We start from the raw sequence: 26,949 nt of genomic DNA, 5'->3' as shown, positions 1-26,949 counted from the left end.
GGGTTTTGTGAACCGTGCCACCCCTAATGCTAATGGTCTAATCAAATTCAATGGATTGTGCTAAGCTATGCTAAAAGTGCTAGCGCCAGACCCGAAGATCAGCTGAATGGATTCCAAAACGGTAAAAATAAAATGTTTAACTGTAGGCGAGCTGGAAAATTAGTATGAGTGTCTCTTTAAGGATATAAAAAAGGAAGTAGTCTGTTTGGTTGTAACCAGGCGAGAAAACATCTACATTCATTTAAATCCCCAGATATGAAATAACATTTTTAGTATGTAATAAAAGACATGCCCCATTATCTCAAAGAGCATTAAAATGTCTGTCTTTGAGCTTTGGCTCGGGGACAGACGGCAGATCTTTCTCTCGCACAGTTCTGTCTGACTCTCGCTATATAATCGAGGACAATTATTCAGCACAGCGGCTACATTTTTTATGTGTGTAGCAGGAACGGTTGTGTGTACTTACTGTAGATGTGTGTATGTGGATTAATTACCTCGTCTTTACTTCAAATACAAAGACGGCACGTGTCAGAGGAAATCCTAGATAAGAAAAGTTATGAAAAACGAGAGATAAAAGATCAGACGTACAGAAAGCGAGAACACACAATGTATAGCAACTTCCCATACTGTAACCAAAGTATACTGTAAATTTTACCACCAAAATACTATACTTGGTGTTATTGTACTATAGAAAAATTGAACAATGCAGAAAATACTTTACTAATTTCATGTTTATGCAATAGTACCAATTACAGTAATCAATGTTATTTTGGCTAAATTGAAGTAACTGCATGTCAATTATCGTCTCTATTGTGTGAATTAATTTCTCAGAGAGAATCGTATACAAAGCTTATACCTAATTGAAACATCTCCGTAAATTCACTTTCGTCCTCGGAGCTATGAAAGAGCAATGCTTTGGCATATAAGTGTCCTTTAGGTGTAACGCCAGTAATGTAAATAAATCATAAGGTGTCTCGTTTAGACAGCTGTATACTGCTTGCTACACAGGACCGACTCCTCCTCATGCCACAGAGACCAGAAAAATAATGGATTTAGGAAGAAATGAAAGAGGTGGAAAATAGAGAGTGGGCGTCCCTAGACAACACAGCATTAAAATCCATCACTTCTATGTCCTCTATATAAGCACCCTCACTTCTCCTGAACTACTGCGGATATGCGGATCCCAGTTGTTCCTCGTGTAGAGTTAAAAGAACAGACAGTATAATCGATGGCTTTGTCCTGCTAAAAGTTTCAGCCGTGTGGTCACTGTGTTCTTCACTGATTGCTGATTTTGATTGAACGTGGCTGATTTAAGCTGCAGAGGAGTTCATCAGTCGAAACGCTGGCGATGGTTTTATTTTTTATCCTCATTCACTTACTCGAAATCAGTCCAGCTCTTGACCTTATGTAGGTCACAGAAGACTGTCGATGTGTCCCTCTGAGCCACCGTACTCATCAAAGTTTGAATTTAAAGTCCCCCTGCACTGTAAAAAAATTATATCAAATCCACATATATTTTTAAAGAGCACCAATGGTCCGATTCACGGTTTTACATTTCCATTGGTTTCCTTTGAATTAAATGTAATTTTTGTACAATTTGCCTTTACCCCTATGACCCTGTTTCGCTTTTTATCCCTCCTTTTATGTTCATATTTTACCAACACTTTTAATGTTTGGGTTCAAATTGATCCCAAATAGTTGAATATATGCTAAATAACTTTAAATTTAAAATAAAATTGTAGGAACTTTTTTTATTTTTTATATACATAAATTGTTTATTTAATAGATTAATTTCTATAAAAAACGTATCTTTTGTAGCACATAAATGTAGTGTGTATTTAGTAAAAAAAAGTAATAATGAAAATAATATATAACATTTATTCTATTTGAGAACAGTTTCACCAGTTTTTCACATATTAAAGAGCACCTATTGTCCAATTCACGATTTTACATTTCCTTTGGTGTGTAAGTGTGTATTAGTACATGTTAACGATATGCAAAAGGTACAAACTCCAAAGTAAACAATGACGCGAGTTATCGTCTCCAACGTAAATCTCTTTTCTTGGACTACAACAAACACACGGATTGTAGGCAACAGTTTACGATGATGTAGTAAAGACATTATCATAATTCCTCTCGGTTCGGACTCACAGCCTGTAAGTTAACTCCTGTTAGCATTGCATTGTGAGCGAATCTTTCAAAAATGGTAAAGAGCGTTACATTTCCTGCTGATGTCAGAGGTATTCAGACCAATTCCAACGTACAGATTAGCTGGCCAATCAGAGACACAGAGCTTTTCAAATCCGTGCATTTTAGGAAGAGAGTGAAATCTGGAGCTACAAAAATGTGTACAAAATATTTAGAAAATAATGTGTTTTCAACAATGAACCACGCAAACACATTGTATTATACAAAATACACAAAATAACATAGTTTTTAGCAATGAAATAGATGCTCGTTAACTTAAAAAATTAAGTTATACAATTTCAACTTGTTTTTATAACTTATGCCAACTTTTCACAAGCCAACATTTAAAATAGTATGTTGAAGTTTTTTTAACTGCATGCTGCATTTTTTTACAGTGTACACGGATCTATGAATATGCAAATTCGTTTTCTATCATGTGGCACAGATCAGATATGAGCTACGAACGTGTAAAGAGGAAAAATGTGCATAGATTCCAATATTCTCAGATCTTTATTAGTCTTCATTAATATGTAATAAATAAATCGGAGATATGCATTCACGTCTGCAATGTAAGCAGGCAGATTAGATATTCCTGTTTCAAGACGTACCATACATCATTGAAAACGCGGTCTAGGCAAATGTTGTATTTATTTATTTATTTCGAACTGAGAAAAAGTAAAAGTAAATTATAACACACAAAAAATATCAAATTAACAAAAAGCTCACCTTATTCGAAAAGGGATAGGTAGAAGCCCTGGGCTTATAAAAAAAATCCTATCCCCAATAATTACAGTACCTAAAGCTCACATCAAACAATTTAAATTAAACACAGCTTTTAAAATAATAAAAAAATCTAAGAAAAAATCTAAATCAGGCAACAGCAATTTTTCAACTCACCCCTGCCTTATATACTTATCAAAAATAAATCTTTTACCCGTTTTTTTTTTAAGATATATTTAAAATTTATGTCAACTTAGGTGGACACCACCCACGATCACATGATTCTCAGCGCAATGGAGGGCGACGGCTCCACGTATGTAGTGGAGTAATGCATTCCCTTCATTCTTGAATTTAAGCAGTTGAATTTTTTTTCTTGCTTACGAAAGTAACTGAGCTTTGTTTCCTCCAAAAGACATCTAGATAAACTTCAGAAGTGTTATATGTCATTGTATAAGAAGCACAGCATAGATCACTGCCATCTTGCAGTCCTTAAAGACTTACGATATGAAATACGGCCCTTCTCTACTTTCTGTAGACATACATCATTGTCTGTAAATCTTTTATGTTTGGTTCTCATACAGTATGCATCGAGAAAATATGAAATTATGTATTCCAAAATGAAAATTTTGTCATCTATTTGTGTTTTGGCAAACTCCTAATACTCAAAAAAACTCACAATTTTAATTTACAGTACAGTACTGTATGAAACAGCCAAACTCACTTTTGTGTTTATTATGTGGCAAAAGCTCTTTTATGGTTTCACGCCCATCACACAAGCATGACGGAGTCATAATTTAAAGAAAAGACTTAACTTCTTTCCTAACGCTTATAACGTCAGAATTAGAGGCGTTTAAGCTCGTGGATGGCCAGATAGAGCGCAGACAGAGGATTGAGAGATACATGAGGAAAAGGGGTCAGCTATCTGTTTGATGCAGACGTTATCATGAGGAAAGCTCAGCTCTTATCACTCTCACACCTACCGGCGGCCCGACTGCCTGCCTCAAGGGTGAATTCATCTACCCTCTATCATTCAGGCTTCATACGGCCACCATCATCAATGTGAAAAAAGAAGAGAGAAAACCAGAGCCAAAAATACAAGCATCAGTCATCTGAAGTGTTGTACAAAATCTCAATTTTTTTGAAAAAGCTTCCTTTTCAGTTTAGGTTTGGAATTGGATTGATGACTAACATGAGAAATCTACTTCTGCAACTGTATTTTAGAAAATTCGACATTCAAAGTTCAACCTGATCTCATGGGAATTTGTACATCTTTTACAAGTTTGCTAATTTGTATGAATTAGTACAAAGTTATCATGCAAAAAGGCATTATTGTCCTAAACCTCCTATTATTCAGATAGACCCCAAAGCTACTTTGACATCTCTGCAAAATATGCTAATTTCATTTTTTAATCTCCTTTTTGACTTTTCCTTTATACTTTTTGACTTGAAGTTACTGCCAAGTATATAAATGTCAAACTGATCTAATGAGTGTTTTTTTACTATTAAAGAGCACCTATTTCTTTGCTAAAACAATGTTATTTTGTGTATTTGGTTAAATAAAAGGTGTTTGCGTGGTTATGGTTCAAAAAACACCTTATTTTCCACATGCTGTACATTTTTGTAGCTCCAGATTTCACTCCCTTCCTGAAACACAGTGATTTTGTACAAAGCACATCGATTTGAAAAGCTCTTCGTCCCTGATTGGCCAGCTAATCTGTACGTTGTGATTGGTCTGAATACCTCTGATGTCAGCCGAAAATGTAACGCTCCTTACCATGTTTGTAAGATTTACGCACAATGCAATGCTAACGGGAGTTATTTTACAGACTGTGAGTCCGAAGCGGGAGGAATTATTATTATGTCCAGGAAGTAAACGCATAACTCGCGTCATCGCCTACTTTGGGGTTTGTACGTTTTGCATATTGTTAACATGTACTAGTACACACTTACACACCAAAGGAAATGTAAAATCGTGAATCGGACTATACACTGAAAAAAATGATTCATTGAATTTAATAAAATTTTTTAAGGTAAGTGGTTGCAATCAATTTATTTAAGCTACATTTAAACAAAAGTTTTATATTTTATTTGACTTTACTAATCTTTTTTGTTTAAATGTAGCTTAAATAAATTGATTGCAACCACTTACCTTAAAAAATTGATTAAATTCAATGAATCACTTTTTCAGTGTAGTTGCTTTTTAATATGTAGAAAACTGGCAAAACATTTTCCTAAATAAAATAAATGTTATATATTATTTTTATTACTACTTTTATTTTTTTTCTAAATACACACTAAATGTATGTGCTACAAAAGATACGTTTTGATAGAAATAAATCTATTAAATAAACAACCTTAAATAAAAAAAATAGTTTTTTCCTACAATTTTATTTAAAAGTAAAAGTTATTTAGCATATACTATACTATTTGGGGTCTATTTGAACCCAAACATTGAAAGTTTTACTAAAATTTGAATTTGAAAACAATAATGAAACAGGGTCATAGGTGTAAAGACAAATTGTACAAAAATGGTCGTACAAATTAATACGAATTGTCACCTTGTAAAATGCGTATGAATTGCCATAAGATAGCGTTGCATAGTCATACATTGGAGCAGTCAGAGCAGTTTTTTTGGAGCAATACAACAACAAAACTGGTGAAATTAACATCTTCGGTTTACATCGTGTGCACCTGCTTCATGCTGTAGACTTTGGATTTATTTGGAGCGTTCTGTGAAATAAAATGTTTATCCATCATGGCATGTAATAAATTTAAATGAAATGCAAGTTTCGATAGCATTTCAAACATTGTTATTATCACTAATATCAGTGTTTCTGAAAGAAGCCCATACAAATGTTGTGTGCAATGTAATTTTTAGTGACCATCAAGGCAAGGTAAGCGCAAGAAGGGTGAGTGACAACAGAAAGAGAGAGAGAATCAGTAATGAGACCCTTGTTGGTGTCATGCACCTGTCACAGATGGAAGTGGAAAAGGAACTCATGAGGGAGAGAGAGAGTGAGCGGAAAGTACACGGTGGAGATAAAGATGTTTGGGGGTGTGATGAGCCTCTAAGGTCTACAATCCTACGTTCTTTCAAGTGACTTTCCAGTCAGACTATTAGGCTGGCCTGCAGTGAGGGTTGGACTTGTTGCACTAATAGGGTCGGAGCTTATGGGGGCGTACAGAGGGTAAAGTAACAGTCATTGTCCCTGAGAATGGAGGAGGAGAAAGTAGGCTACTAACTGCCCTCAGCCTGCAGAAGAACTGAGGAGATGCTCATAGTCTTTGTTTTGGAGGACAGAGGTCCAAAATTGACCCAAATTGTGATGTCTCCTGTCCGGAAGTGGATCGGCACTCCAGGACCGACGCCGCCTACCCCTGCACTAGTTTATGAACAAAAATGCTTGTGTGTGTTTTTCACAAGAAATTTAAAGGAATATTCCATTTTCTTAAAAGAAAAATTCAGATAATTTACTCACCACCATGTCATCCAAAATGTTGATGTCTTTCTTTGTTCAGTCCAGAAGAAATTATGTTTTTTGAGGAAAACATTGCAGGATTTTTCTCCTTTTAATGGACTTTAATAGAGCCCAATATTTAATACTTAACTCAACACTTAACAGTTTTTTTCAACGAAGTTTCAAGGGACTATAAACGATCCCAAACGAGGCATAAGGGTCTTGTCTAGCGAAACGATTGTCATTTTTGACAAGGAAAATGACAAATATACACTTTTAAACCACAGCTTCTCGTCTAAATCCGGTCGTGATGCGATAGCGTGACCCCATGCAATACGTCATGACGTCAAGAGGTCACAGAGGACGAACGCGAAACTCCGCCCCAGTGTTTACAAGTGTTGAGAGAGAGGACCGTTCCGACGTTGTTGGTTGTCGAATGATATTAATCAATGTCTTTGTGTCAGTTTATTGTTTACAATGGTCCGCAAATGTGTGTTTTATATATGTAACACGTGACTTCCCTACGTCACTGCGCATTTACGTGAGGTCACGCTGGACCGGACCTAGACGAAAAGTTGTGGTTTAAAAAAGCATGTTTTTTGTTTTTCTTGTCGAAAGTGACGGTCGTTTCGCTAGATGGGACCCTTATGCCTCGTTTGGGATCGTTTATAGTCCTTTGAAACTCCGTTGAAAAAAACTGTTACGTGTTGAGTTAAGTATTAAATGTTGGGCTCTGTTAAAGTCCATTAAAATGAGAAAAATCCTGGAATGTTTTCCTCAAAAAACATAATTTCTTCTTGACTGAACAAAGAAAGGAATCAACATTTTGGATGACATGGTGGTGAGTAAATTATCTGGATTTTTCTTTTAAGAAAATGGAATATTCCTTTAAGACGTGCACGGTTGCAAATAAAATGCATGTCTCGTCATGTGTCTTTACGGGAAAATGAAATGATCCCCATAAAAATCCCGCACACATTTTCTGTGTTTGTAAAACAGGCTTTAGACATCCATTATTGGATCTTTAAACAAGATGTATAAACCGAGAAAAGCCGCTGAAATGTTGACTGTGTGACAGATGAGGATGGATTTGTCAGCTAGCTAAGGTTATGGTTATCTTTTCATGTGCAGAAAGCAGGTTGAGATACTCGCCTGTGTTCGGGTAAAGCACACACAGAGCAGACATTGGCCCATTGGCTTTTTTTGCCCATTGGCTCGCTCTTCTTTGTTCTGTCTGTGTGTGTGTGCGTGTGTGTGTGTGTGTGTGTGTGTGTGTGTGTGTGTGTGTGTGTGTGTGTGTGTGTGTGTGTGTGTGTGTGTGTGTGTGTGTGTGTGTGTGTGTGTGTGCATAAGTTCTTTCTAACCTATAGCATATTAAGGCTTGTTTTGTGGGCATTTTTCTGCTATTACTCTTTTTTTAAACAGATATAACTTTGTCCCCCTTTGATGATAAGTGGCCAATTTTTGCATGCTGGTTATTTCTGCAGCTACATTTAGTGTCCATTATTGGCTGGATTAGTGCTTTAGTTGCTTAGCAACAGGCTTATAAATATTTAAAATATAAAAACTAGTTACGAGTTACGAACTTAGATCCCGTTTCTAATAAAGAACTCTCCACTCGTATCTGTGAGATTTAGGGACGTCAGCCCCGGGTTACAGCTGCAATATTGTGCAAGTCTTAGGCCACCATGCTACCATTAGATTTGTTGTTTTTGCAATTGTTTGGTGATCATATATAATTATTTCTCAGTCTCTTTATTAGAATACAACCAGAAAATACAGGAAATGTGTATTAAAAAAGTACAAAAGTATAAACTTAAGGCTAAACTCCCCTTTCACTTGAGCAATAGCAGGCAGCTGCAGGATCTATTAAACCTAAATAAAATTAAATCCTAATTTATAATTCTCATCCGATGACTTCAGGACCTCAGTCTTGTCAAAAAAGCTCAAGATGTGTTTCGTGCCAAGAGAGGTCACGCTAAATACAGACTAATGCCTGAATAAGACAATTAGTTCTGGAAATGGTTTGTTTTTAATTTTGTGTACATATTTCCTGCATTTTCTGCTTTGTATCTTAAAAAAGAGTGAAAAATAAATATGGATGGACATTATAACTTTGCTAAAACAATAAAGCTGGTGATGGTGGCCTAAGACTTTTGCACAGTACTGTATATTTATTGAAACATTTAAGTATCAATTTATTTTAATAAGGCTTTGATAAGAACTATGAATTAAAGAATTAAAGGAAAAAGATTTACTAAAATGTGTCTTATACAGGTGTCAGATCGCTGTGTGGTGGCTTTGGTACCCAAGCAGACGTCCTCCTACAACATTCCACCAACAACGAGCATCTCCCGGAGCTCTATTAGCAGATATGGTGAGTACTTTTAATAATGACTATGACATCATAAGTGACTTTTTGCATACTTACTAGTAGTGAAATTGGTCATTGTTTCACAATATACAGATATTTGAATTCAAAACATAACTGGTGCTTTTAAACAATGCCACTGTGTACCAAGTGAGTGTATGCAAGCTGTGTGCTGCAGTTTTGCTTAGCAGCTCGTAGGTTGCCCAAGGGAGCCTTCGGGGTGCCAGAGAATGAGAGAGAGAGAGATGATAAGAGGTGTTAGAGTTTAGTGGGAAGCGCAATAATGCTGATTTCTCCACTGAGTGTGGATGCCACCCGTAATGGACACATTAGCTCCTTCCCCATAGCGTCGCTTGGAGGGAGCACCACAGGGCTCCCCATCGGGTCCCTTCTCATTTTCCATCAGACTGAGCTGCAGGCCACTCTCTGATTGCTAATTACGCACCACCAATTATGCTTTGGACGAGTGAGAAAAACACATCATACAATGCCAGTGTTGAAGTGCCGCCCCATATGTGTCACCTAGCAACACAACTCACCTGCCTTCAATTTAGTAGATCCACGTGAAACGCACCCCATATCATTGAATTACACGATTTCATTAACCAAAGCTTACTCGCATATGAAAGAGTGCGTTTATCTTCTCTTATCGTTTACAAACATAATGACATTTAAAGTTCAAGGACTATCTTCAAAAGGGAAAATTCAAACAGCAGATGTAAGGAGTGTAAATGCTGATGTGTTTGAATAGCGATTTGTCGGATGTCTATGTGTACCAACTAACCTCAATCTTTTGTATCTCTCACCTTCCTGATTTTTTTTTTTACAACAAAAGCTTGAATGTTGTAGGAAAATTGTAAAACAGGAACAAAATTGGCACATCAAAGGTTTTTTTGGGGTTTTGGCAAGCTAATTTTGTGTGTGGTGGATAAATCGCAGATCGCTCATCTGGCAGGGCTCCGGTGCCCATCAATCACGGCATGGCACATCGGACACAGCTGTGGTCCAGACACACGCTGATTGATTCATATCAATTTAATGCTTAACACTTAGCAGCTCGGCCCAATTTAGCATGCCAGCACCCCGGCCCAAAATAACACGCTGTTCACATACCTTTGACTGGCAGGAGGGACTCAGACCTTGATCAAAACACACATGCAATCTCTTTTTACTGTACACAGCTGTGTTTACACCTATATGTGATCAAGCACCCCCCCCCCCTCTTTTTTATTTTGGTTTTCCAACAACACTGAGACTGAGACTAAACGTTGGCATATAAACATTTAGTGAGTCACAAATCACAGAAATTGTAGTATTTATTATTGCACTGGTATAACATTGTCCTCTCCTAGTCTTTTTGTCACATTTTATATTGAACTTAGATGAAATAACATAATAGCATTGTAGTTGGTCAAATTGTGCAAGTGTGAGATGGATGCAAACACTCTATACTAGTAATCCATCAATAACAACACTATAGCAGTGGCCAAAAGAGCTGGATTGAAGCCACAATCCTCTTCTTCCTCCACCTCCTCCCTCTGTTCACTCCATGATCGCACACGCGCACACGCATCCCTTCACAAGTCTATATCTCCAGGGTCTTCCCTTGTGACTCCATCTGCTCAGAATCCCACTTCTTTCTCAAAATAGCCTGGGCTATTTGCCTTCCTTTGCCGTTTCACATCCCCTTTGAAGTCAGGTGACACGCCAGAGAAAGATGCAGAAGATTATATTACTGTGAAAAGCCAATCTGACCTCCCATGAGAGCTCTGAATAAAAACGCAGCGCATCTAATTGAGGAAAGTGAACAAGAGACTGATTACTTAACTCGATACGATGGAGGGGTAAGGAGATGAGTTGGATAAGGTGATAGGAGAGCTTAACCCATTAGAAATCTTTAAATGCATTGATTGTGTCCTGCAACGCAAACGTTTGAAGCGTGCCTGCAACACAATGAATCAAGACGAGCCAATTATGAATCCTTTTAAGGGGAGACCCGAGAGGTTCAGCTCATCTCGCAAAGTCTAGAATGAATGGTGATGTGAATCGTCTACAGAGAGAGAACGTTGGACAGAGATACCTAGGGATTAGGCGCAATAAATGAAATGCCAGTCACGCTTTCTGCTCATCTGGTGTGGATGATCCAAATCCTTATTTCTCTCTCACTGCAGACTCGACTTTCCGCTACACGGGAAGCCCGGACAGCCTGCGGTCCCGCGCTCCCATGATCACACCGGACCTGGAGAGCGGAGTCAAGGTCTGGCACCTGGTGAAGAACCACGAACATGGAGACCAGAAAGAGGGCGACCGAGGGAGCAAAATGGTTTCTGAGATCTACCTCACCCGCCTGCTTGCTACTAAGGTAGCATCTACTGTATATAGAAATATGTATTTGGGTGATTCTCATGAAATCTAGATTTAGAATGTGTCCAGGTGTCCGAATTTTTAAAAAGCCTTTGAACCCAATTATTTTTTGCACATATAAGATTAAGGTCTGAACTTACTATAAATATTATTTTTAGAGGATTTTAAAAATATTTCCTTTAGAATAATTTACATTTTTAAATTTTCATTATCAAAAATTATCATTACCGCAACACGATATTACATTAAATATATGCATTTACAAACTCATGTTTCGGTAATGAGAACTAAAAAGTTGTCTAGGTACTATACATTTATCTGAAGAAAAAAATAAGAACTGCTTACCTGGTAGCCATCTTGAGTGTCACAGTCAATTATGTCCCTTCCAGCTAATTAAAAAAAAAATTAGTTCCTTGAGGGCTTAAACAATGATTGAAAATTGTTGCGGAGGATGATAAAAATTTTCTTGGACACATTTATAGTCCTTATTATTGTCTCTAAATTTACCAATGATCACCAAATACCACATGTTTCTTTACTGTAAATGTTTATAGTATAACATGCACTGAAGCTTTTAATTTTTTTTTAGATTTTTTAATTATAAATATTTGTCAAAGAACCCAAATCCAGTCATGGACATGTTGCGGTAATGAAAATTTTCCCTTTAAATGTGGAAAAAACAACAAAATTGGTTTGTATGATGTCATTTGAAATCATGTGCAAAATAGTACGTGAAGAGAAGTTTGTAACTGTATGCTACTTATTTTGATACTCTTACTTTGCATTTACTTTTTATAACAAAATGTTTCATGACACCTCATAAGTCTAATTTCGCGAAAATCACCCTAATGCTGCGTACACACCTGATGCGAATGTACCTATTTGCACAAGTAGATTACATAAGATGCAAATAGACGTGAATTCACGTGGCGCGATGTGAATGGCGCGAACACGTGCTATTCGCCTCAAACACGTCTTCCAGCCAAGTTGAAAATATTCAACTTAAGCGGAAAATTCACATGATGCAAAATTAAACCCCGCGAGTAATCTTGAGCTAGGAGTGAAGCTTCGCTTTTGGTGTGTACGCGGCATAAGACGAAAGAGTGTAAAATGTGAAATTACGTTAAGACTTCATGTGAACTTTTTTGTGTCTTTTTCTTTCTTAGGGTACGCTGCAGAAGTTTGTCGACGATTTGTTCGAGACTCTCTTCAGCACGGTGCACAGAGGTAGCGCCCTTCCGCTAGCTATTAAATACATGTTCGACTTTCTGGATGAACAGGCAGACAAGCACGGCATCCATGACACAGATGTCCGACATACATGGAAGAGTAACTGGTAAGAGAACGCTCAGCCGAACCTCCAGAACAAAACCGTAGAAACACTGGAATAAAGCGATCTAACCGTTCTTGTCTTTCTGTCTGTCCAGCCTTCCTCTGCGTTTCTGGGTTAATGTGATCAAGAATCCGCAGTTCGTTTTCGACATCCACAAGAGCAGCATCACGGATGCGTGTCTATCCGTGGTGGCCCAGACCTTCATGGATTCGTGTTCCACATCTGAACACAGATTGGGCAAAGACTCGCCCTCAAACAAGCTGCTTTATGCTAAAGATATCCCCAACTACAAGAACTGGGTAGAAAGGTAAAGTCTCATATTTAAACATATTTAGTAGCAGTGGCGGCCAGTGACATCTTTATCGAGGATGCACGATGCGAAGCTCATTACAACATGTATGTAGCCGTCATATGTGTGGTTCGTCATTTCAAAATATGTGTTCTGCGCATCAGGTGAACCTTTGTGCATCACGTGTCTTGTCAAAATAAGTGCCTGCTGCAGACGCGTCTAAAGGGTTTATAATAAAAGAGACACTCTCGTTTGACATATACTCGCTTAATCTCATGCATGATCAGAGTTTAGTGTTAAGGGAGTGTCTTGCGTGTATTTTGTAAACGTGAGCGTCTTTTTTATCATAAACGGTTTTGACGTGTGTGCCGCAGGCACTTATCTTGGCAAGACACATGATTAGGGCTGGGTATCGATTCAGATGTTTCAGATCGATTCTGTTTCGATTCACAAGCTATCAAATCGATTCGATTGCGATTCACGATTCAAATTTCGGTTCCGATTCTTGGGTCGGTTTTTATACTCGATTCTCCTCAATGTATATAGATTTAATAAAAATACTATATTAATAAAAAATAACACTGAACATAAGTTTACAAGTGGGTTATTAATAAAAAGAAATTAAAAGCCTCAACACAATTGTCGTCGTCTTGCTTGCGAAATCTAAAATGCTTCCATACCTCCTTACTTTTTATGTGAAGGTGGCATCAACGTCGATGAAGCACCTAAAACTGCCATTTTAAGCACTGAATGAAAACTGTAATCTTACGTTCAATGTTTGCAGAAAAAATATGTGGGAAAAAATCGATTCTGCTCTTTGAGAATCGATTCTGAATTAACCACGTTAAAAAAACGATTAATCGAAAAAAAAAAATTTTGCCCAGCCCGCAACAAACACATATTTTGAAAACACGAGCTACACATATGACACTCCAAACACATATTTTGCATTTGCGCCCCTTGGAAGAGCACTCACCAGCCACCACTATTTAGTAGTGATGTTCATCTGTATTTGTATAGACGGTTTCATCGGACGCACGTGATACACGTCTGGATCCGAACCTTACTTCCGGTTTCGTTTTTTTAATGGTCTGACTAGTTGCTAAACTGATCTCTTGAACAAATGCCTCGTCGAAAATAACAAATGTTTTGGTTTCCTAGGTAATCCATGTGTTGTTGTTTTTTTGCTTGTTATATAAATAAACTACGTTTAAAGAACTTTGTTGTTATTTATTATTAGCGGAGTTTACCGGAAATTAAGTGCATAACGCGATAGCCGCTTGTTTATGTTGTTACTGCTGAAACGGTCTATATGCAAAGTGAAATGCCATAGATTTTTTTTATTTCATAAAATGTAAACAATTCAACAAGCTCCATATTGAGTGTCACCCCCTGGCTGTCTCCACAGGTACTACGCTGACATCGGTAGACTGCCAGCCATCTCTGATCAGGACATGAATGCATACTTGGCTGAACAGGCACGACTTCACTCCAGTGATTTTAACATGCTCAGTGCCCTCAATGAGATTTACTCCTACATTAGCAAATACAGCGAAGAGGTGAGGTGACACTTACACAACAATCTCCTGTGCTTAAAATGTTTATTGCCGTAAAATGCTCTCTTTTTTTGTGAGTTGCTTTGGAGAAAGGCGTCTGCAAAATGAATAAATGTAAATGTATCATATTTTCTGGACTATAAGTCACACTTTTTTCATAGTTTGGCGGGTACTGGAACTTATAGTCAGGTGCGACTTATACGTCCAAATTATTTCATATGAACCAAGAGAACCCATTACCGTCTACAGCCACAAGAATCTGCTCTATGCTGCTCCTGTATTTATGTAATTTAATGGATTCAGTGATGTGGAATGACTTCGGGACCTTTTGAACTTGATTTGGCTTGTCGTGTTAATTTAGCCTATTTAGCCTCCCATGTATGTTCTGTATGCTATTGTGTATCGTGTAAATAACTGTTTATGTTACTTTAACGTGTACGGACACCTATTCAGCCTGATGTTCTGTGCTATTGTTTAGTTGAATGACTTTTCAGACTATATGTCTGTTCTTTGGCTTGGATTTTGTGAAAATCATTTTCTAAATAAACGCGACTTATAGTCCGGACTTTTCCTCTTCAAAACGCATTTTTGACTGATGCGACTTGTACTCCGGAGCGACTTATAGTCCAGAAAATACGATATGTAATGTTTCTTTTTTATAAGAAGAGATTTTAGGCACACATTAGGGACTGCAGCCTCAGTCACCATTTATTTGAATTACATTGAAGAAAGATGCAATGAAAATAAATGGAGGCTTTTCATTTCTTACTTTCTGGCCAACATCTTTATTCGTGTTTTATAGAGAAAATAACATTTTCCTGATGCTCGCTCCAGATCAATAAAACCCTATTTGTCGAATAACACAGATTCCAACACAGGAGTTTCACAGTATGATGTCATCTGTGATGCCACATGCACCAAACTTCACTCACGCAGACACGCCATGCACAGGGAAAGAGAAGTGGACGGAAGATGGAGAGCATGAATAGAGCTCTGATTACACACAGCTAGATCACTGACAGCCACTTCGACACAAAGAGCCGTAGTGTAGGACCCTCGATGGAGATGTTCCAGCCGTAATGGCAGCTCCACTCAGGGGAGCCATTAGCCTGACCTTTACTTTACACAGCGTTTAGGAGAGAGCCTGCAGTCTCTCCCCTATCATGTAAATATCGCGCTTTTACTTGTTTGTCTGTGTCTATTCACATGCCTCTGGTCTCTTTATTGTGTGTCGTTTTTTTTTAACTCTGCACTCAGAGAAATGCATTCAGGCTTCAAATACTGTAGAGTAGCGGTTTTCTACCTTTTTAACACTTTAAACTAGGAACTTTTCAAATAAAAATACAAAATTGTATTATTTATGGTTTGATTGTTCCAAATAATATCTAAATTGTGTTCCTGTAGCTCAACTGGTATAGCATTGCGTTAGTAGCATGAAGGTTGTGGGTTCGATCCCAAGAAACATATTAAACACATATTAAACACATATGAAAAATGCTTCCCTTTAATCCATTCAGGTTGTGGCAGTATTTGAAAGCTGAGAGAGACGGCAGCTTTCCCACGAGTGGGCGTGGTTTCAGCACAGACAGCAGACACGCCCCCACTGCTGCATAGAATGCTGCATATTTCTCCAAAATTTTGATAAATTAGTTTATTTACTTGCCATTTTTTTCCACCGTTCAAAATTGGTATAGGGTGATTAATAACACATTTTTCTGTGGCGTGACAAAAAAAAAAAAATTTAATATCTGACTTTACAGGGACTTTAAGAAATGTTTATGTTTAATTTATCAGTATACTCTACCTTCACGAACAACATTTTACAAGATATGAGATGTAAAACTAGCATTTAATGCTAGCGTTTGGGCATACTTAGATGTTAAGGTATTGCTGTCCCAGGTATTGGGTTTAACCCATTCCCCTCCAGCCCGCCAGCATTTTTTATGATTTTCACAAAAGTTTCACAAAATGCCTTCCAGGAAAATTTTCTTCTAAAAATAAATACACATACAAATATATCAAATGAAAGAACATACCCTCTGCTTTCAAACAAACAAACAAAACGAGAGAAAAAAACGATTATTCCTTTCTATATTTTTTCTATAAAGCTTATAAACTTTTTTCTTAAAAAAAATAAAAATTAGCAAATAATTGCATTTTTGTGAAGGAATTTCGTTAGAGATCATATTCAGAACGCTTATCAAAACATACACAGGGTTTAAAATTAGTGAATAACGTTTTGGCTTCAGTTTTTTCATAAATTAGGTAACCATCTAGTGGATAATCACGGTATTGCAGATTAAAATAAAAATTCACCAGGGACATATTTTTTATGCAAATGTTTTCTCTAAATTAACAAGGTGACTTGTCAATGGCGGGAAAGAGTTAAAAGTCTCAAGATGTATGTAAGAGTTTTAAGACACTAAAAAGAAACACTAAAGCATACACTAATCCAAAAACAGTAAACGCTCTGTGTATGTTTTGATCTTCATTCAGAATCTGATCTTTAACAAAAGTCCTGTACAAAAATGCAATTATTCAGCTTTTTGCAAAAAATGTTGTACCCATACCCATATAAAGAGGTGATAAAAAGAAAACAAATGAAGATAGGATGCAATTATTTTTGTTTGAAAGCAGAGGGTTTGTTCTTTCATCTGATATATTGTATGTTTATATATTTAATGAATGCATTTTTCTGGCGCTGGCTGGCAACTTTTAAAAAATGCTGGTGGGGAAAGAGTTAATGTGTTATTGGTTGTACAGCACTGTGGTCAACTCTGTTGTTTTATTATATGCTTTATAAATTAACTGGAACTGGATCCACAGTTGAAAACTTTGAGTGTACTGGGGTCCGGGGAGGTCCCCAAGAAAATTTGTAAAATCTTTTTATTAGGTGTTTATCTATTTCTTGCTACATACAAATTGGAAACGTATTTCTCCATGTTAATACATCCAGCTTTACTTATTATAGCCAATTATATATTTGTTATACATTAGGTTGATCATTTTTGTACTAGAAATCTAAACCACCTGTTTGAGAGAGGACAACGGAGTTGAGAATGGTAAATGGTAAAATGGACTGCATTTATATAGCGCTTTCATAGACCAATGGCCATCCAAAGCGCTTTACAATTTTTGCCTCACATTCACCCATTCACTCACACATTCATACACCAGAGAAGAGAATGTCCTTTGGTTCACCGAGCCAAATATCTGGGGCCGCCAATGCAGTACGGCGGTAACAAGCCGTACCTGCACTAATTCATTATAAAATGCGAATATGACAAGTGAAAAAAATTACCTCTGTCAGACTCGCAGAGCACTTAACCTGATGAGCGACAGCAAAAGAGAGAGAACATGCCCTCTTTGAAAAATAAAGACAACTACATCAGACACAATAATGTAGGGAGTGCTTTTATACTGTAGCTACACTAAAATGCATGAAAGATTCAGTGCACATGTTTCTTGTTAAATACATGCTCATTCTGCCGCTGTATAGGAGTGTTGACCTGCACTATAGCTCCAGAGGTGTGGCTTCGATGAAAGGCATTCTGGGAAATCCGGGTGCAAGATGTACCAGGCATCTAGTGGCCTGTGGTTTCTGCATAGTTGATAGCATCCATATTTTATTTTTATGCGTAAGTGCTTGGGTTTGTTTGCCACAGCGTGACTCTTGGGTCCAAATGGCATTGGTGTAGTAGCTTCTTTGTTTTGATGGCTTGAGAAAGGAAAAGCATGTTGCTGATGGAAACATTGTTTTCTCTCACACTGAGATTTGAGGTGAAATAGCCTATTGTTTAAATAAAAAAAAGAGTGTATTCTGGCAATACATTTCAGTTGCAAAATGTAGTTGGCTCAGTTTTGCCCGTATCGATCCAGTTTCCCTTCATTTTCACCGTTTGATGTGCAAATCAGTGGCAGACCGCAGTCACAATGTCGCTTCCCCTGGCGTTCCCGTCGACACCACAGTCGGACGTTGACACAAGCACAGAGAGGGGTCCGACCCACGCGCCCGTCTCTTCTCAACATGACTCGACACTTTTGATTGCCGTGATTTTTTTAAAAGCGCACAGATAGAAATGAGATATGGCACTCCACAGCGCGGGTCGGACTCCAAAGCTACATTTTCCCTTTTAATGAAATATTCATGAAATAAGTCTCGGGCAATTTCTCTCACAGAAGCTGAAAATTGGCCCAAGTCTCATATCATAGTGAGCAGTAACTGGTCTGTGATAATTAGGTACAGAGTATGCCGTCTGAAGAACGTGTCTTGTGTTTAATGGCCGTCCGGATCGCTTTGTGAAATGCGCAATTTATTTTTTGTAGTCTGTAAAATGTTTCATCTCCAGTCTTGAGGATTGACTGCAGCACAGTGATGAAATCCTTTGTTAGTTTAGATAGGTACCGATATTGGCTAGACTGACGGTTGCCATAGCGATGATGCCACCAGATTGAAAAGAGAGGATAGACTTGGTTAACTGAGGATAAAGCTTGTAAATTTGGATACTTTGCTACTTGAATGAGGTGACATACGTCTTCGGTGACAAGAAACAATTTTTATTAAAATTCAAACCACATTCTCAAGTTACTGTGCAGCTTTTATGCCACGACTGATCTCTTCTTTACAGCCATTTTATCAAAAGCTCATTTTGAGATGCTAGCCCTCTGTCCTAAATAAGATTTAAATGCCTTCTAAGTATTTCAAAGGCAACTTGTCCATCTTTCATTGTGTTATAATCAGGCTTGGGAGGGTTACTTTAAAAATGTATTCAGTTACAGTTACAAATTACTTCATAAAAACGTGTTTAGTACTTTTGGATTACTTCAAGATCAAATATTATTAAAAACCAAAAACTTTTATTTATTAAGAATTTCACAGAATTTAATGTAGAGGACTATACAGACATCTAGTGGCTACAGTACATATTACAGATTATTTTGTTTTATTTTTAACTAACATGTAGGCTACAGGAAAGTAATATGTTACTCGTGTCGTGAGTCATTAATCAAGCAACGTTTTATATAGTGTTATTATGCAAAAATACTGATTTATTTAGATTTAAATGAAACCATTGTAATCCTGAAAGTATCCCCCCTTTTTCAAAAAGTAACTATAATCTGATTACTAAGTTTTTTGACGTAAGTGTAACGAATTACCGTGGGTTCACACCAGCCGCATTTGATTTGTCAAATTTGCGTCTACAGTGTATAGCTTGCCGCTTGAACATTTTGAGTTTACTCGCTTCATTCGCGCGTGAACTTCTAGTCATCAAGACATTCACGCGCAAATTGGCATCATGGGAGGGGCTTCTGTGACTCCGCTCGCTTCCTGTAATCACGTCAATACTAGTGCAAGCTCCTTATTGGCTAATGCAACGCGTTTTTCGCCAAATTTTTCAACTCGCGCTTTTGCAGCGGCAATGCTCAATACAGGACCTCCAGACGCGCGTCAATGTGTCTTTACATTGACTTAACACTGAAATCACTCGTGCTTGACGCCTACCGCGGCTGGTGTGAACGCAGCATTACAGTTACTGGATTTTTGTATCCTGATTACATAACGCCGTTACATGTATTCTGTTACTCCACAAGCCTGGTTATAATGTGCACTTTAGCAGTTGTTAGATAGTTGACCCCTAACCTCAGATGTAGATTAACACGACGTTGCTTTCTTTTCCAGATCACGGCTGCATTGGATCAGGACGAGACGGCGAGGAAACAACGCCTGGCTTATAAAGTGGAACAGCTCATCGCCGCCATGTCATTAGAGAGCTGAGAGAAAGACTAACCAAAACCTTTACTCAGTCCAACCATCATCCAAAGCCCGAGCTACTGGATAGAGACCTTAGAGGTTACCTTTTCCAATGGACAACTATTCGATAAAACTGGCCACTTTTATATCGTGATGGAAATCTGAAGTGGAGTTTTTAGAAACGCAAAATGGGACGATCGGCTTTCCTGACTTTCACGGTTTTATGTGCTTTTATTTCGTTTTTTGTTTGCTGGTTTGACGTGTCTTGCACAAAATACCGTGATGGATGGATGCAAGAATTACGATTTATAGATTCTTCCTTTAAAAACATTGCTCGTTTTGCGGAAACCATCGGAAGAGGATTCGCCGGAACCAGACTTCCACTGCCTCGCCGTTGGTTTTTACTTCCAAATGTTATTTTTATACACGATTGCTTTTAAGTTCTGTTGCAGTTGCCACTGGAGTCCTCATGGCGTAGTGACGCTAGTACAGTTCATCAGTTTTAGTGTGATGAAACGCCACGTCTCTTTCCCTGGAAAGCAGCGACTGCTACCAACACGCTTGTGCATGTTGTTTTGGAGTGTCTCTGGCTTTAGAGACCACGAGGAACTATTCAGATCGTCTCGGTGATAATGCAACTCCATCGTAAAGGGGCCAGATTTCAACCAGCATGTCCGTTCGCCCCAAACTCTTGGATTGGCGTTCTTTGAAGGACCAGTGTTGAACCGGACGAACAAACTCTGCTCCGCAGTCTCTCTCTCTCTCTGTGTGTATACGTCCTGTTTTCTACATGTAAGCGTATGTGAATGTACAAACGTACTCTATTTTGTCTTTGCCATGCTTTTCTAAAAACGTGAATCAGTTGAGCTGATATCCACGGCACGTCCTGAAGAACCGATGCGCTCGATGTAAATCCACGATGAAAGAGCTGCCAAAATTCTTCTACGGATGCAGCGACGTGTAGCTAAAAATGAAACGGAGACCCTTTGAAATGAATGGACTTACTTGAGATCATCTTACCAGAGAGTATTACTTATTATGTATGGTCCAATGTGTGTGTAGTCTGCATGCATTATAAAGTACCTCATATTTAAAAAAAAATTACGTCTTCATTCCCATATACTCCTATATTCAAGTGCCAAGAGGTCATGTTGTGGATGACTCAAAGGAAGGCTGATGATGTAATATACCATGTCACTTCCTTTCTGTACGCATAGTGCTGGACATGTCGGGATGAAGTGCCAAAAGATCTCTTTAAGTTATTTGTGCACTTGGTTGATTAAGGGAACAAACCCTTTGGGCCGATCGCTCTCTCACGACTTGCAAATTCAGGTACGAAAAGATTTGGAATGTAAAGTATTTAAAATACTTCTGGATTCATGAAAGGTTGAGTGCTTTTTCCTTTTTTTTCTGCATCGTCTGACATGAAATATGTCAACAGAGAGCACGAACAAAGATTGCTTTCATTTATAATGCATGATGGCAAGTAGAGTTGCTTTTAAAGATCACCCATACCAAAATAGACAAGGTCGTTCAGGTCGAAGTCAGCTCGGGTTCAAACTGGAACCCAAAATCGCAAAATCGCAACTCTCTGTATATCCAATACAGCACGAGGCTTTCAAAGTCATTGTTTTCCCCTGTGGCCTTAAGTTTATTTAATGGTTTTTATGTTGTTTTCCTGTCTTTGTTTGCTGTGACTGATCAGAAAAGTTAAATGAATGAAACGATGTGGTGGAGGCGTGGCCTCGCCCAGACAGCCGGTTGGTGGTGTCTCGCGGAGTATTCGAGAAGCATAGGAATGAGATGGAGAGACAGACCCCTTTAGCTTCAAATTTCTCCTGCCGCTTTGAAGCTCGGCTTTGATCTCAAGCAGTCGTGTGCACAGTGTGATCAGGAGATAAAAAATACGCATCAAAAATAGGAACCAGTGCGAGAGATTACAAATGAGGAGCGTTATGACTGACAGTGAATTGATCTGTTAAGGTATGGAAAACTATGGGATACTCTTCCTGAACAACCACATATTCCTCTAGCACCTGAATAGTCACTGTATATGATGTGGCGTATACACTGCTGGAATAAACAGTATTAGTTAGTGTTTTTGCATTGTTTTCCATCTAAATGTCTTCAGAGATCTTCCTTTAAACGTAAAAAAGTTCAATTGTAGGCTGATTTGTGCCTAAAACAATGAAAAGTTAAGATAATTGCTTATGGGATAATAAAACTAAACATAATTAAAGCTTTATCACATTATTCTTAATTTTAGGATGTTTAGATATTTTAAATGGGAAACAACACAAAAACACTGATTATACAGACATTGTGATATATTTATTTCTCATGTCAATGACATGAGGGGACAAGATGAAGCTTCCTACAGTAAATTCGATTATCCACAGTCTTCCCTGTTTTACATTCATCCGAGCTAATCGTGGCTCTCTAAGGGTTTAAGTCTCTCGGAGACGTTCTGTTAACCTTGATGTCCTCACAGTTTTTCCCAGGATGTTGCTTAAACCCTTTTAATGTTAATGTGATGCCGCCACATTAGTCGAGGAGGTACGACTCTCCAGATATATTCAGAGATACTGTATTTCTCTGTCCTAAAATAATTTTGTGGCACAGGAAATTGCACTTTGTAAAGAGAGATTTAGTATCTCGATGCGATTGCTGTTTATTAAAACATTCGATACCCTCAAAAAGTGAGTAAAGTGAATTTTAATTTTAATTTTTATTGCGCTATTCTGCAGAGCAGAATAACATTTTACGGCACTGGGCAGCTTTTAGAAATATCGTCAGCGGTCGAGACGGCCGCTCGTTTTATATATGGCACGAATCGAGAGTCTTTGAATCAATTTTGTGCACTTTTATCTTTTTGGTTAATGTTTTGCTCTGTGATGGAATAGCATGCTACAAACAAGTGAAATGTTCATATTCTCTTCATATTACCAATTATCTTAATTGTGAGGAAACTGAGAGAAAGGCTTTTGTAGTCGCATCAAGTGTGAATATCCATCCATTTTCAATCGTGCTAAATTATAAACAAATCTCTCTTTGTAGACACTGGAGTTCTGTAACATAGTACATAGAAATAATAATGACCTCGATAATAATAACGCTTATGGTTGTCTGTTCTTGTTGTTTTTTAAGTGTTGTGAAAATTGTAAGAGATTATTTAAAAAGAAAAAAAAGTTGGTCTTGTTTTTTTTTATTGATTTAGTTTTGTTATATTATATTACTGTGTACCTATTGTAAATATGAAGCACACCTATTTTGCAAGCCAAGGATTCACTTTGTACTGTTGTTATATATAAATAAACTTTACTGGTTAAAAATTGTGGTACTGCTTGTTTCCAAATACCTAAATTGCGGTAAAAAAACACTATTCAAAGTCATTTCAGCTACTCCACATGCACACAGGTTGGCAAGTGCCTCATCTGACTCTGTACAGAGCCCCTCCTCCATAGGCGGGATAGTTAGCATAGTTTGGGGAAGCAGGGGGGGCACTGCCCCCCCAGCCCAAAGCCACTTATGACTTGTCTGAGCTTTTAATGGAATAGAAATATAAGAATTCATATTTTATTTGTCTAATCTTGGTATTATAGATGGATTGAGTAATTTAGAGGAAAACTAGTGCTGGGCAAAGATTAATCGCGTACAAAATAGGAGTGATTTTTTTTGCATGATGTATGTGCGTGTGCTGTGTCTAATTGTTGTGTATATTTAACCACACACACATTCATATATTCATTTCAGAATTGTTTTATTTATATATCCTTTTTTTTATTTAAATTTAATATAGATTATATAAAAATATAAATAAATATATATAAACATGTAAATGTTTCTTGAATACATACATGAATGTGTGTGTATATATTTATACATAATAATTAGACACAGCACACACTCATATATTATACCAATAATCACTTTTATTTTGTATGCGATTAATCGCGATTAATCTTTGCCCAGCACTAAGGAAAACACCACAGTTTTTCTATATTTTACTATGTTCTTATCTCAACAAATAAATACATACCTATCTTTATTCAATGCTTGCACTTAATCTTTGTACAGCGCGTTGTGAATGTGGTAGCATTTAGCCTAGCTCCATTCATTCCTTAGGATCCAAACAGAGATGTATTTAGAAGCCACCAAACACTTCCATGTTTTCCCTATTTAAAGACTGCTACATCGACCTCGGGCACAGTAATATTCACGAAAGTTTGAGCAAGAGGGGGAGTATTCAGGAGTGATAATGTTACTGCGCCTGAGGTTGAAGTGCTACAAACTAAGTGCTCTTCTGCTATACAATACAAAAATCACTGTTTTGTTTTGTGCCACCATAGTTACTTGTGTAACTACTCATGTAACAGTCTTTAAATAGGGAAAACATGGAAGTGTTTGGTGGCTTCTAAATTCATCCCTGTTTGGATCCTAAGGAATGAATGGGGCTAGGCTAAATGCTTACACATTCATGACGCGCTGTACAAAGATTAAGTGGACGCATTGAAAAAAGATAGGTATGCATTAATTCATCTAAGTTGAGGTAAAAACATGGTAAAATAATAAAAAACAGTGATGTTTTTCTTTAAGGCTAAAATACCACAAAGTCGCACTCTCTCGCTAATCTCAAGTTATTGCATTACACTTGTTTGCCAGTAGATGCTGTCAAAGCACAAATGTGATACTCTGCATGTCCTCCCTTACAGAATCATCGGTCTTTATCGATTGATGATTGGTTCTTTTAATTGGAAGGTGGGACTTTCATTGCCAGTGCGCCCATGTTGAGCATTGCATTTCCCCCATTCATAGTAATAGCAGTGCTCAATTGTCTTATGCCGTAGCCTTGCATTACCTAAAACAATGATTTTCGTTGGCTCTTGGGACAAAGTGTCCACAAATTCTTCCCACTTAGTTGGGGTTAATCTAAGGATGCAATTTAAACCCAGCCATCAATGAACCCTCGCTGCGTAACAAGGTAACCGATGGAGCTTAAACAGCCCAGCGCTGCAGTTTGTCTTTCCACATGGCCATTATCCCTTGCTGGACATTTCTCTCACACCACTTTTAGACAAATTACATTACATTGGTAATGGACCGCTGGTTTCTGATTGGTTGGCTGGGTAAAAAGCCCCCAAAGGAACCTGAAGTAGATGCGCTGGGTTTAAATCAATAGAGATGTCTAGTTCAGGCAAGAAAACCACCAGATGCACTATAAGGCCTTTGTTTTGGGAGGTGAATTTGTACGTTGCAACTCGCTGGCGGATTTTTTAAACACAAAGTACAATCCAGCATTGGGTCAAAAAGGTGTGAACCCAACTCGCTGAGTTGTAATTTAAAGGCGGGGTGCATGATCTCTGAAAGCCAACGTTGACATTTGGAATCACCTAAACAAACACGCCACTGCCCCAATAGAATCTAGACCTTCTTTTGATACACACACATACGCAACCCAGGCAATGATGTCGGTAAGTAGACACGCCCCTTACTGCTGATTGGCTACAAGTGTGTTTTGGTCCTCAGCCCGACTCTCTTTTCCAAAGTTTTTTTTCAAGAATCATGCACCCCGCCTTTAAGCTACAGGTATGCTGGGTTGTTTTAACCAATTGTTGAGTCAAATATGAATGTTTTCATGCTTAATTTAAACTAATGGATGGGTTTGTCCCTTCTGACCGAACGCTATGTTAAAAATAAAAACATTTAGAGAGTACGTCTTATTATCCATTGAGTAATTCTGTTCAGTAAGCGCTGAGTGCATCTTTAAAGGTGACAGAAATGCAAAATAATATATAAAACTATATTATCAGGGGTGTATAAAGACCTTTCATAATGAACCCTTATGTTTTTATTACCTTAGAATGAGACACTTTTATCTACATACCGAGGGTCCCCTAACATGGAAGTCGCCATTTTGTGCCACCATGTTTCTACAGAAGCCCTTAACGGATAAACTTTTTTTCTGTCTCCAAAGATGACATGTCTGGTGGTGGCTACCGTAGCTTCTCTATGCGTTTTAAATGCGATGGGTGAGCAGTTAACTGAGCCATTGGTTGCAATTTGCAACCTCACCACTAGCTGCCACTAAAATGTACACACTGCACCTTTAAAGGGTAGAGGCAATATGGATTCATCTTTCAATATCAGGTGAAAAACTAATTTTTCTGAAGCCATGTGACATTTTTAATAAACAACACAGAAGATTTATAAAAGCAGAAGACATTCCTGATATTTTTATGCATATATTTTTTTTAAGGAATTTTAAAGATTAAGGCTGTACAAAAGAAAACAACTAGTTTAGCTAATAGGAAGTATGTATGACAGATTTTATTTTTCAATTTTTTGGTGAACTGTCTCTTTAAGAAGCCTGATACGAGTGCCATCATTCCAAGCTAGGGACCCAGCAGCCATGTTTTGCAGTAGAAACTTTATTGGATCTCTTTCAAAACACCTCAAAAGCGTCATCTGCGAGAAAATGGCTGCCGGTCGATTTAGTTTTTCAACTACCGTCCATCCGTCATTGATGCTTACATGCATCTAGTCAATATTAGCTGCCTCGCCGAGGTCCGTCGCTAATTAGCCGGTCAAACACATAGAGGTCCAGTACGCCCGGCTCAAAGAGCCGCCATCAACCGCAGCCATCAATAATAAAACAGGCTGTGCGTAATAGCGGCCATAAATATTTTACCGCATGCTAAGACCGAGACCTCTGATCACCACTGAGGTGCTGCCCAAGGCAATGGAGTGGGTTTTAGTACAACTTCATTAGCCGTGAAGCTGCTCTGTGAATGCTAATAGCTTGTCGATGTGTTTTGACATGGGAATATGAGCAACTTTCAATGCTAAGTTAAGAACGTTCATTAGTGGAGGTGCTTCAGTGAGCTTAATTGCCAATAATGTCCATTTAAAATGACTAATG

General features: G+C 37.9%; 1 protein-coding gene across 1 annotated transcript in view; it reads left to right on the top strand.

Annotated features, from left to right (window-relative positions):
* Positions 1-23,000, top strand: part of plxna2 (plexin A2) — a 260,451-nt gene extending 237,451 nt beyond the window's left edge. The window contains exons 27-32 of the mRNA XM_073875455.1: positions 8,643-8,742; positions 10,908-11,098; positions 12,267-12,436; positions 12,528-12,740; positions 14,131-14,281; positions 19,959-23,000. Coding sequence (XP_073731556.1) covers positions 8,643-8,742; positions 10,908-11,098; positions 12,267-12,436; positions 12,528-12,740; positions 14,131-14,281; positions 19,959-20,054 — 921 coding nt within the window. The 3' untranslated portion in view covers positions 20,055-23,000. The remainder of the gene's footprint in view (positions 1-8,642; positions 8,743-10,907; positions 11,099-12,266; positions 12,437-12,527; positions 12,741-14,130; positions 14,282-19,958) is intronic.
* The last annotated feature ends 3,949 nt before the right edge of the window (positions 23,001-26,949 follow it).

Source organism: Misgurnus anguillicaudatus, chromosome 13 (genome assembly GCF_027580225.2).
Source record: "Misgurnus anguillicaudatus chromosome 13, ASM2758022v2, whole genome shotgun sequence".
In the NCBI taxonomy this organism is placed as follows: domain Eukaryota; kingdom Metazoa; phylum Chordata; class Actinopteri; order Cypriniformes; family Cobitidae; genus Misgurnus; species Misgurnus anguillicaudatus.
This window is presented reverse-complemented; position numbering and strand designations above follow the sequence as displayed.